At 37.6% G+C, this 12,767-nt stretch overlaps 1 protein-coding gene across 2 annotated transcripts in view; it reads right to left on the reverse strand.

The window, feature by feature from the left end:
• Positions 1 to 226: 226 nt before the first annotated feature.
• DROSHA (drosha ribonuclease III) overlaps positions 227 to 12,767 on the reverse strand; it is a 71,841-nt gene continuing 59,300 nt past the window's right edge. For both annotated transcript variants that reach the window (XM_048076098.2, XM_048076097.2), the window contains 6 exons: positions 10,444 to 10,585; positions 9,361 to 9,443; positions 9,148 to 9,251; positions 7,110 to 7,202; positions 6,248 to 6,294; positions 227 to 3,284 (listed from right to left, as the gene is read on the reverse strand). In XM_048076098.2, the coding sequence (XP_047932055.1) occupies positions 3,154 to 3,284; positions 6,248 to 6,294; positions 7,110 to 7,202; positions 9,148 to 9,251; positions 9,361 to 9,443; positions 10,444 to 10,585 (600 nt within the window). In that variant the 3' untranslated portion in view covers positions 227 to 3,153. The remainder of the gene's footprint in view (positions 3,285 to 6,247; positions 6,295 to 7,109; positions 7,203 to 9,147; positions 9,252 to 9,360; positions 9,444 to 10,443; positions 10,586 to 12,767) is intronic.

Consider the following 12,767-nt stretch of genomic DNA (forward strand, 5'->3'; position numbering starts at 1 on the left):
TTTTATCACAATATCAGCTCCACCAAACATAATTTACACTGTGGATGATCAACTTCCGAAGCTCTTACAGGCTTTATAAACTTCCAAACAAACTTTTCACACGTGAATTGTTTCATTTAAATACGCAGCCTGTAAAATCAAATAGTCTTTGAAGTAGGAAGACATGATCAGGATTTGCCTTTTGATCTTTCCAAATTGTTTTAGCAAATAACAACCATGCCTGAAGTCTCTTCTGGAAAATTTTATTAGCAACAATGTTTACACCAGTCTTAGAAACCAAGGCTCTTTTATTGTCACCGTTGAATAATCTTCCTGAAGCCTCAAAAAGCAAACTTAAGCTCCACAAATAGTGATGTATTTCAGGTAAGTTCAATTAATATCCCCATTCAAATGAGCTGTATTTTGTATTATTATTCAATCCTCTGTATATTTATGCACGTTAAAACAAGGAAAATGTGCTTTCACAGGACCTGCTGGATCCGCACAAAACTCAGTCCTGTTCTTCTTACATCTACTGACAGACAAAACAAGTCATTGGATCTTGCATTAGCACCTAAAAATATGTCCTAATATAGATAGGAGGGCAGCTCACTCGTGAAAAATGATCATCATCTACTTTTTACTGTAGGTGACCTAGAATTCCTTGACTGTAGTAACAGAATGCAGAAATTGGTTATGTTTGTTTTCAAGCAGTTTCTGTGTCAAAGACAAAAAGAGAACAGTTCCAGGTTCCACCTCCCAAACAGCATAGCTGATGAAATCAACAACCTATTTTTATGCAAATGTTTATGAATAAGCTCATTCTTCTTACACGTGAAAAGTGGTATGATGTATAGGAGGAATAAAAGTGATGTCTAAGTATGAGCCAACACTTCCGTGGGGTACAGGTACACTGGTGATAAAAGACGTGAGGAGAGGTTTTTACAAAGCAAATTCATACCCATGAATATGCAGTCAATGCACCTTCTATTTGTTAAACACACAAATATGGTCACTTTTAAGAGAAAAATAATGATGTGCGCAATTACCTGTGACCCTCTACCACTGCACCACTTCAACTTACTACTAGAAACAGAAGGGCAATGCTACAAAAGAAGTTGAAATACAAAAGACTTGGGGGGCAGCGGAGTTGTTGCTTCTTGTTTTTTAAGTCTTCTGCTGTTCAGAAATGTTTCAGCTTTTTATTTACAGAGGGATGCTGTAAGGAGCTGCAATCACTTCTCAAAAGTCAAAGAGCAGCATCCAGCAGAGAGTAGCTCCTTGCCTTTATCTTCTTGTTTTTATCCTTTCTTTATATTTTAATGGTTTATTATCACTCTCTAAATTACTGAATGTTTTCCTCTGATACTCTGAAATGGATTCAAAGCATCAATCCATTAAGAAAAGGTAATCATACAAGCTGGAAGAAGTGAGGTAGTGCTGTGGGGTCAAGTTTTAAAAAACACATTTAAGCATGCTTCACATTGCATGTATACAAAAATTATGCTTATGAAAATACACACTGATTAGCTCAGAAGTGAAACTTTGGGAAGACAGGTGTAGTCTGATCTTTTCAGCTACACTTGAGTCTACTTTGGCACCTGCAATAAAGTGCTTTTAGTGATCTCCATCACATACCTACAGAAGGGTGCTCCAGACAACTAAAGAATTAGTACTGGAAACTAGTGCTAGTAAACACTGCTCAGAGTAGCATGGCCATTGGGCAAAAGGTCTTTTTGTTTGTTTGTTTGTTTTTCTTCAGGAGCACTGCTTGAATCCTCTGGGCCAGATTAATGCATCCTTGTTCATCACTGTGCCTGGCTACCTTATCAGGTATATCTGTTATTCATACTAGTAAAGATGCATAAATGACTCACCAAACAGGAGCTGAAGCAGGCAGAAAATGCAGAGTTCAGATTCAACTTTTTTTTTTTTTTTTGATTATCAGAAAAGAAAGATGTAGAAATGACTCAACTACACAACAGGTACTAAGGGACTGATCCAGCTCACAAGTCAGCACAACAGAAATGAATGGTTTGAAGCAGGCAAATTAAAAATACAAACACACCTACAATGAAGCCAACAGTCAGCTGGACAAAGCATCAATAGATTTGGAGGATATTCCATTATTTGGGAACATTCAAAGCTTTTCTAGAAGTGTTTTAGACAGGCCAGAAACTCCATAAATGAAGAAACTGGATTACATACATTAGTTGTCCAGGAGGTCAGCAGATCTGGTTGTCCTGGACTTAAACTTGTAACCATCTATGAAGTACACTTCTGGAACGAATTCTGCCCTGCTATGAATACAACCAATTTTCAACAGACCTATCTGGAGCAGAATTTCTATGGAGCCTCTAATACACCATTTGTCTATCAGGGCTACACTGGTACCTTCTGGACAAAGAAGCCTGTTAAGGTACACACCAGTTTGATAAAGCAGTAAGATGAGAATGAAACTAGTAAGTGTACATTTTATACATTCTCTACAAAAAATACACATTGGCATTCTCTTGCTTCAAAAGTACTATGTTCTCCCCCGCCCTTGAAGTTTCACAGTGTTGACTTAAAAAACACCTTTCACACACCTGTATCACTTTCAAAGTATGGGTCCCACTGTTTAAAACAACAGTGAGTATCTCCTTTGCTTAAGTTACTGTACCAATCTACGTAAAAGGACCAGAAGTTTATGTCTGTGGTTTAGGAGAGTCAGGAAGTACATTTAGCAGCAAAACTGGAGCTAGGTACATACTCCAGTTCTCTGAATTAGTATGTCATAACATTTTCCCCCTCCACAACTGAGTTCACGTAATAACTGACACAACAGCACTGGGACATAGGAGACACTTGTTACACAGCTTTTTCTCCCAATAGACTTTTGAAATTAATACTTTATTATTTCATACAAGATAGTAAAAACAATAAAAATAATCCCACAAATTTTCATAAAAATTAAAACTTAAAAACAACTCTTATTGGAAAAAAACAAACTTGACAGATAAAACCAAACTAACGAAACACTATATACACACTTTAAAGCAGAGATTATGTTTTTCTGTTTGATATCAACAGGCACTCCTCATTCATCATCTGCAAGAAACTAGGTTAGGTCTCCATAGGCCACAGTCAGAGTTATTAGGTAAGTAAATATGCCACTGCTTCCGTGCCCTCCTTTTATTTCCTTGCTTCTTCGGTCTCATCTGGCTCTCTCTCTTGATGCTCTCTTTCCCACCTCATTTCTTTCAACTCTTGTCTGTATTTCCGTTCAATGAACCGCTTCTGATGGGCCATCTGGGGAAAGTTATCTGACACAAGGAAAAATATTTTATATTAATAAACAAACTGGCAACACAGAAAGCTTTTTTTTTTAAAAAAAAAAAAAAAGCTTTGATGAGATTAAGGGTTGGAGGGGAATAATGCTATTACCATTTTTGCTCATTCCTAATAATCCACAGAAACAAGTGCTCTCTGTCATAAGACTTTGGTCTCTTTATGATTTCCACACCTGTTTCTCCTACAACAAAATACTGCCAAATCTAATACACGCACAAAAAATAAAATATAAAATTCTGGTATAGCAACATGGCCAGGTATTACTTAGATTTTTACATTCAGTTCCCTTAGCAACAAGTGGTCAGTACTGAAAAGTGAATGAGTCTACTGTCAATGCTGTCAAGGTTTTTTTGCCTTGTTCTCACTCCAGGAAGCATAAGTCACTGGTTCCAAGCATTGTACAGGTGTTTCCATTATTATTTTAAACCATGCAGAATCCACTAGATGCCCCCACATTATGGCAGGGTTCCTAATGGAAAAGTAATAGCGTGGCAGAATAGATTGCAGTAAAATCCGTTCTTGAAAAAGTTAGCGCTTAGTTATGTGCCAGTACACAGGCTTAGCATAGTTTATGAGCATGGATGAGTGAAGACTGGATAAAATAGACTAGATGCAGCTGAGGTGATGGAGAAATAGCTAGGGGGTGGATACTTGTGATTTCAGACATTTGCTGCTTGGCTGGTACACAGGTACACTAGTGAGAAATGAGGCTGTAAAATCAGCTTACGCAATTGCTCTCTATTTAGTGCACATCTGGCAGAATACAGTATTTTCTTCATGACCAGGGCACTGACACTAATCTATTTATGCTGCAGACAACTGCCTGGACCTGCACCTCCAGCCATTCTGAAAGCAAGAGGTGGCAGAGTGCATGGGAGCCCGCAGCTGGCAGCAAATCCTGCTGGGATCCTACAGCAACAGAGCTCTGGGATCAGCATTAGCTGTTTGTCTGTATCTGAGATGAATGCAAAAGGTTTCTACATCAACCTTTAAAGCCATAAGCAAGTTTGGGATATGTCTTGGCAAAGGATTGCTCTAGTTTGCTACCACAAGAGAATTCAGCTGAGGTTCCTCAGGGAGAGGCCCCTTGGCACCAAGAGAGATGGAGGCTCTGGTTCCCCCAGAAGAGCTTTCCTGTTCTTTCCAGGTCCCAGGCAAAAAAGATTTTTTTCTGCTCGAGAACACAGTGTGGAAGCCACCTAATTTGCAGGAGTTTCTGGTAGAGCAGAATGACTTTATTGCTATGTTTTATTGGCTGGCGAAATTTGTGTCTTCTTATAATACTACAGGAATAAAGTTTCCTCATCAGTTATTCACAACTTCGGTGTAGGAATGTATTCTTATTTAAAACAAAACGATCTAAACAAAAGCAAATTGTTTTTAAATTGTTGTTGTATTTAAAACTCCAGTGCTTTGTTTAATGGAGTTTTGGGAAATTTTGTTGCTCATGTGCACCATAAAATGAAAATTGTATTTTTGGCGTTGTGCCTATAACGTGATTCTTTAAGAACTCTGCAGAACTCAGCTTGGTAGCAATCTGTTTATAGCCCATTTATGATGTGGAGAAGGAAGTTTATATAATAAACTTATCACAACTATCATATATATAAACAGGTACGTGAAAATGACTTTTACGTGAAGTTAAATACTTACGCATTCATTAAAAAAGCACCCAAACCACTCCACAAATACACATACCAGAACACGTGCCCATAAGGACTATGGAGCCTCCATCTCTAAGGAGGGTCAAAAAGTGACTGCACAAGGACCTGAGAACATTGCCTAACTGCAAAGCTGGGCCTGCTTTGAGGGGTAGCTGGAGCAGAGACCTCTAGAGATCTCTCCCTAGCTAGATTATTCTAAAGTATCCAAACAAAAACATGTCAGAAAAGAGAGGTGAGAAGTCCTTACACCGATAGGAGATGAAGTTCACAGCTCTTCGAGAGGTGGTACTCTCACAAGGAAGTACAAAGAAAATTTCATGAAGATTCTGCAATTATTCACTAGAGAAGTTGTGTCTTCTACTTGCCAAATTTACTGGTGAGGAGTCTACATCTAGCAAATGGATACGAAAAATTCTGGTATCCCTGGAATTACAGGGATTCATTGTCTTCTGAAGGTTTTAAACCCTGAGATTTCCATATGCAGGGAACAGATTAAAACCCTTGGGCAACTGAAGAACTGCAGGCCTTTCAATCAAATGTAAAATGTACTTTAATCTTTCTGCACAGAGAGCTTCTGCTGCACAAAATGCATGTCATTTATTTGCTTACAGTATTTGCACATCTGGCATTTTAACTCAACTGAAGTTTTCATATAAGATGTTTGCATACGCTCACTGCTTTCATCTCATATTCCATTGCAACATGGGACTGCTCCCATGCTGGCTTTCCTGTGTGTAATTTTGAAAGATGCAAAGATCACTGGATCCTCAGCTGATATGAACTGTGGTTAACAAGTAAGTATCAACTTACATTAGCTGGAGACCTACCTGTTAGATTTTAACCTAGCCTGCTATAAAATTTGCAATCAAAATTTATTTTCCGAATTAGCAACTGAAAATTAATTTTCCTCCTCCCCCATATTAGAGTATGAGATAAGTCTGTTTGGTCTGACATTGAACTTATCCCACTGAGATTTTTTCCATGCTTGAATATGCTATGAAACTTCACTGCACGTGGTTCCCTCTATGTCGCGTTTACTGTACCATACTAACTCCCTTTAAAAAATACCTATTGTTACCATTAACACCTCTTTTTACAGCATTGCCTTGAAAGTACTGATTAGCAAACCTGTTGCTCAGAAGCTGACAGCATTCAACACAGCATTCATCTGCTGTGTTCGGTTTTGCTTCTCCACATAACCTGCACCTCACTTTAGTAAAGTCCAAGGATGTAATCTAAAAATAATTTTCTTTGTTGCCCAAATATCTTACATTTTTCAAGTGCATCCATTGCAGCTCCCATTTCTGCTTGCTGAATACTGTGAAAGCCAAACAAAAACATGTTAAGTATAGAATCATAGTATCATTTATGTTATGGATAAGATATGTGGGTAAGTGGATATGTTATCCACTTATTATGGATAAGACCTCTAAGATCATCAAGTATATGATTTAACTTGTAAAGAATAAACTAAAGTATATAACAAAGTTACTGTTCGGTAGTAAAACTCTTTGGATAACCACTAGCCAGTAATTCCCAGAGTACGTATCAGCCTTTCCATAAATATGTGAGCAACAGTACCACAGCTCCAGTTGAATATTTTTAAACTCTGACCAATAACGCTAACAGAATATTCTACTTCATTCTTTACTGAAGCATTTCTTTTGACATGAGAGAAAATAGGAACAAAATTTGGTAGCACAAAATGGGCTTACGGTTGAAGTCTTTGCAATTCTAGAAGCCAATCAAAAAACAACTAAAAGTGGTAATATCAGAAAAAAAATTAAGAGCCTCGCACCCCTACCTTGCTAGCTTAAGTTGAACAATAGTCTTGCAATAAAGCCACAGATGAAGTTGCTATTTCCTGCAAGCTGTTCTGCAGCTTCCATTCTCAGAGCCACAAGTAGGATATTATAGCAAGCCACCTTGTTCTTAAAAGCTAAAGACCCCAAAGTATACCAACATCAAACCCTTCAGGTATTCCAAAGCAGAAACTCAGAATGACTTGAGGAAGGCTCCACAGTTTTCATCTTCTAAGGCCAACCAGACTCTTAGCTATCTTTGTGGTTGGCCATTTTGTACACCACCACAGTCAGACTTCAACAATATGTGATTAATTTTTTTTTACTATACCTTGGACCTTTACCACATCCTATTCTTTCCCCTTTGAAATAAACAGCTACTGTGTATGTCCTGGCATGAGATGGTCCCACTGTCTGTAGAGTCCTGAAATGAGAGACATGATTTATTCAGGCAGGAATTATTAAAAAGCAGAACCTGTCAGTGGCACATATATCACCAAGCTCTCAGCCTGGTAAATACACGTAGTGGAACTAGTGCATAGCAAGGAGCAAGAGTTGAAGGATGGCCGTATAAGTTACATTAACCCAGAGATTGCCAGGATGGTGCACATGCAATAAATAGGAGCAATTTACATAAAATGCATCCCACTTATATTGAGTATACTTATTCCGCCGGGTTCAATCAGAGAGCACTATATGAAAATTAAAACAACCTATAGGCAAAAATGCATACTATGCACAAAGTGCTGAAACACTGAATACACTTGGAATAAAATCACTTAAATTGCATGTGGCAGTGCAATTGCAAATAATCACACTGATATGATTGCATGCACTAAAATTTTAGTCCTTGAGAGTTGTACAGTTAGCAAGGACTTTATATTGGTCATAGTACACCTCTCCACATTGTGAATTATCACAGTAATTTTCCATCAGCTTTGAAAAGTTACAGTTTGTCACAAAAAAAAAAAAAAATCCATTTGAGCTAAAGTCTAGGACATACACCAACAATCACCTACTGTGGAAAAAGATAATTCCCTAGACATACAATGAGTGTCTCTTCTTCCTGTCCCAAATCTCTCCCTGCTGTCAGCTTGAGTGCTGTCCACTACCTTGTTTCTTTTTGGAAGGAGTACCAATTTCACATCAATGTTTAAAGTATCTAACTATAGTACTCTGTGTGCTGCGTAACTAACATGAGCGAATAGAAGCAACCCCAAATTTAAAAGCAATACTGCTGACTGCACTGAAGCAGAACCCCAAGAAAAGGTATTTAACAAGATAATAGTGAGATAACTAAACTGTACTACAGAAATCAATTTATCATCACAGTGAAACAAAACAAACATTTCTTATCTGATACTCAGTGGCTTTTTACAAGAATCTGACATCATTTCTTTTGTATCTATCTCCCTCACTCAAGATAAAGGTGAGCTCTCACAGAGACCCTAAGGAGTCAGGTTTCCAGTGTATCAGTTACAGCGTTGAAACAATCCTATTTCTGAAGAGCACTGTTTCTCACTGAATCACTACATTTCATTGAAAACTTCACTTGCATACATGCGACAAATGAAGACTCATTCTTCATGCCTTTTTTATATAATAATCCCAACAACACAAGCCTTGAACTTTCTTATCCTCTCTCTCTTCTTTTGGGGGCTAACTTTGCACTCATCCCAGCACAATTGGGTGGATATGGATGCAGTATACAATCTTAAATTTTATTATTGCCTCCAAAGCAGCTAGTATGCTATTTTACAACTGTTTACAAAAGAGAAGGAAGGTCCATCCCATCCAGCTTCAGGGAGCTAACTGAGATTTCCAAGTTGAGATTCATTGCCCTGAGCTCTTTTATCGCTATACAGGAAGACAGACACAGGGTGAATTGCACAGTGAGCATCCAACAACTGTTACCCTTCAAATGCATCCAGTTGTGGATTACCAACAACCTACGATCAGGGTATGTATGCATTTATGTTTCCACAGGGATGTAGAGAAATTTCATACTACTGAAAAACATAATGGAGGTATCTTGACTTCATATCCAAACACCCACTGTTTGATTCATTCCATATAAAATACTCATTCCTTACACTAAAGAAGGAACCAATATAGAATGATGCCAATGAAATATTTCATCAAACATACATCAAACGTAACGTTTTCCCCTCAAACTGTAAAAGATAAAAATGCTTTATAATTCTGTAATGGCTTAAAACATCTAAAACTTGTAAAACAATAGTTCAACATTTTCCATTTTCAGACAGTGACTGGAGGGCTACAGGAAAAACAAGGTGTTTTAACACATCTTCCTCCGTATAAAATGAAGATTGATAATTAGCTGGTAGCTGTAAGATGCTGGTTCTTACTTGTAAAGAGGAATGTCTGGTTCTTTTCCTTCAGTCCTGAGAGTCAAGCAGCATTGCTGAAGCTGAGATTTAGGGTCATTCCAATCTTGATTTAAAATGAACTCCTATAAGAAGTTCACAAAGAAGATTACAGTTGAGAGATTGTGACAGGAGTCCAAAACACTGCGTTAAAATTCAGTAATGGTAGGAATGTAGGAAACTGACTGGCCTTACCTTTAGCCGTGGAAAAAAGCATACGTTCATGAAAGTGTGAACATATTCCAAATCTTTATCAATGTATAGGGCAGCAATAAAGGCTAGGAGGAAGGAGAAAAAAAAAGGTTCTCTCATTTATATCCACGGAGAATGTTAATGGCTTACACTTTTAGAAACAAATATTCCTGAGTACTCTAAAGACATACTGAAGTATGTTTCACAGCAGTGATCTGAGGAGGGTATTACTGTCTTGCACACACAGGAAAAAATAAAGTTGACCAAGAGACTAAATGACTAACCCAAATCCACTCAGTCATTTAAAGACTTAGAAACAACACTCAGCTCTAAATCTCACATTTTAACCAGCAAGCCATGGCTACTTAGTAATAACTTGCTGCTGGGTACTATGAAAACATTTTATATCTAAATCACTACTGTTTGTGTGCGATTTCCATTTGCTAAGAGATCTTGGCAAAAGCCAAGAAAGTCTGAATGGCTTACAAAATACATCAAAATATACAAGATACAGATTAACTTTCTTTGCATAATATTGATCATTGTTTCCACTTCCTTTGGGGGAAAAAAAAGTAGCACATAATTTCATAAACAGACAAACAAATCATTTAATTTCTGTGTAGCTTTCCCTCTAGTGGAATGACCATTTTGAAACCTCCTAAAGTGTAGTTAAATGAACCACAAAAATACTCACCTCCTGATGGTACTACTTTCTTCCCATAGTTCTCATAGTACCAAGAACATATTACTGAAACATTGAAACTGCTGTTAAACAGCTTGACTCAATGACAAGTTTTAACTTCCAAGACATTCTTTTGACCCAGTCATTATGACCACCATGGCCATCATTTGTAAACCTACAATTTTGTACCTGCAATTACACCTTCCTCATGCTTGCATACAGACTTCAGCAATGTAGGCTAGTGTTCAAAAATTTGGTGTGCAGAGGTATAGTCATAATTTATTTGAAAAACTGAATATACATTTTTAATAATGATCTGAGCAATTTCTGATGGCTTTCATAAATAAGCCCTGAGGATAAGAAAGTTGCATAATCACTAAGCTGTTATAACCACACTAACTCACATTCCAAGAGATCAGCCAAAGTCTTAGTTCGAAGAGCTACAGGTCTTTTCGTCTTGTCATTAGTGATGGCAAACTCTTGCATTCCCAGCTCTTCTGCCACTTTGGCCTGTGTCCTGTTGTTCACCAAAGAACTTCTCAACAGCTGCAAGAGAAAGAAGTTCCACTCAATGGTAACAATTAGTGATGCCAAACTATAAAAGGTAGGACGAGCTGGGGGGAGGTTTGTTTTATTTTTTAATCCTTGCTGCCTCTCACTTCTCAGTTTGAGAATGTTTCAGCATACCTCAAATGATTTATGTACACATGCGTTTTCTACCACTGATTTTTCCCTTCTCACCAATTTATTCTATAGATATATTCCTTCTATAGATAATTCTTGCATTTACAATGTTTTTTCTTGTGAGATTCTTTGCATTCATATGCCATCTCTTCATCAGTCCTATACTTCTTCAACTAATCTATATTCTTCTAGTCTAAGTAATGCACAAAGTTGTACACATTTATTCTACATAAAGTATAAATGTATGATATTTTGAAGCCTATAGAACAGTCTCCATTGTCTACTACATTACATTAGTGTAATGTAACATTGCTCTACTGAAGGCACTATAGCTGAACTGATGCATCCCTGATGAAAATCTGGCTCTAACATTTTCAACACATGACAACGTCCAGGACACCTGGTTTCCCAGCACAGCCCCCTAAGAGCTTACCCCTGACTCTAGGCAGATTGCTAAATTAGCAATCTAATCAGAGCTCTGTCAAAGATACAATCTGTCGCAGCCTAAAGGAGTATTTTGGTATTTCAGATTTTTGTTATATTTTCTGAACCCATGGTTAAGGTGAGCTTTGTGTTTGTGGATTTTAATTTTCTTCTTTAAATGAAACAGCGTATTTTAATAAATTGGGGTATCCTGAAAAAAATGCCTTTCTTCCACTGCTTTTATATAAACCAGAGTTGAGAAGCTGCATACAATGTTTTTCCCTCTTTTGTCTTCCATATCACATTTGCACAGCTTATTAGATCCAAGTTATATGCTACCTGGCTCCAGAACGTCAACTGAGCTTATGAAAATCAAGATTTATTCACTGTACCTGATACTTCATCTCTGACAACAGATAAATAAAGAACAATATGTTCATAATTTGTTTGGCAATGATGTATGAAGCAGATACTTGCAACTTGATCTTCATAAACTAGGCAGACTGCAGAAAGGATTACTACCAGCCCTCCTAACCTGTGCTTAAACTCACCTTCTACTTGTTCCTTTCCAAAAGCCACCTTTTTTTTTTTTCCCATAAGATACTCTTCCCAACCAAATCCTAACTACAACATGCAACCTATGAGACAGAAATGCAGTATCATGTGAGGAAAACCCATTTATTGCAATGGGAGAAGTAGGATCTCTTTTGCTGTATTTGCGAAGTATTTATTTTGACAGGACCCACATCCACTATTAGCACTATCATAAGTGAGCCACATACACACTACACAGCAAATTAGAGATGGCAAGAACCACTTACCCATCCAGCACTGGGGTTCTCAACTTATTCCATATTAAAACTTGCCTCTTCTGTAAGTGGTATCTAGCAATAAGCTCAATTCCTCTTTGTGATACAGTGAGGACCTCAATTCTAATCAAAAATGAGTTTTTCTTCCACCTTCACACAGCATACTGCTACCCATGACTGTAGCATAAGGTAGCACTGGGGAAGTATCCTCCAGTAGCCAACAAAACTTCATTCTATTTTTTGATAGACCATTTGACTATCTTAAAGTATGTATACAAGATTACATTCTCCTTTCCTTGTTCTTACATATAGTTAATTTACAGACCTCTCTTCACAAGTAATCACTACACACTGGGAAGCCGCTGCATTGCCAGTCAAGTGGTATCTTCCCATCCTTTACCAACGTTGTCTTCAACAGACACCACCCATCTGATGCTCCATTATTATTTCCAAACATCTCAAGTCAAGAGGAGAAAAGAACCCAGAGTTTGCTGTTTCTCTTCAGGTCCTGCCTCAGTCTCCCTCCACCCCACAAGTCTCATTTCATTTATCCTCATATTTAAGAGACATTCAAAGACTATTTTCTTTTCCACTGCAAGCACATCCCCAGAATTCAAATTTTATTCTCAGCACTGCCTACCTCTGTGCTGTTATGTATTTTAGCATCCATTCCACTCTTTGTAGTTTCCCCTAAATCTTGGACAACGTGCAGCTTGTTCTACTTGCCAACTCACTTATCATTAAATTAAGCAACACAGTGATGTTCTGATCGTTGTTTTGAGTATTTATACCCATTAATAGCAGCACTTGAT

Source organism: Anser cygnoides, chromosome 2 (assembly GCF_040182565.1).
Source record: "Anser cygnoides isolate HZ-2024a breed goose chromosome 2, Taihu_goose_T2T_genome, whole genome shotgun sequence".
Classification (NCBI taxonomy): Eukaryota; Metazoa; Chordata; class Aves; order Anseriformes; family Anatidae; genus Anser; species Anser cygnoides.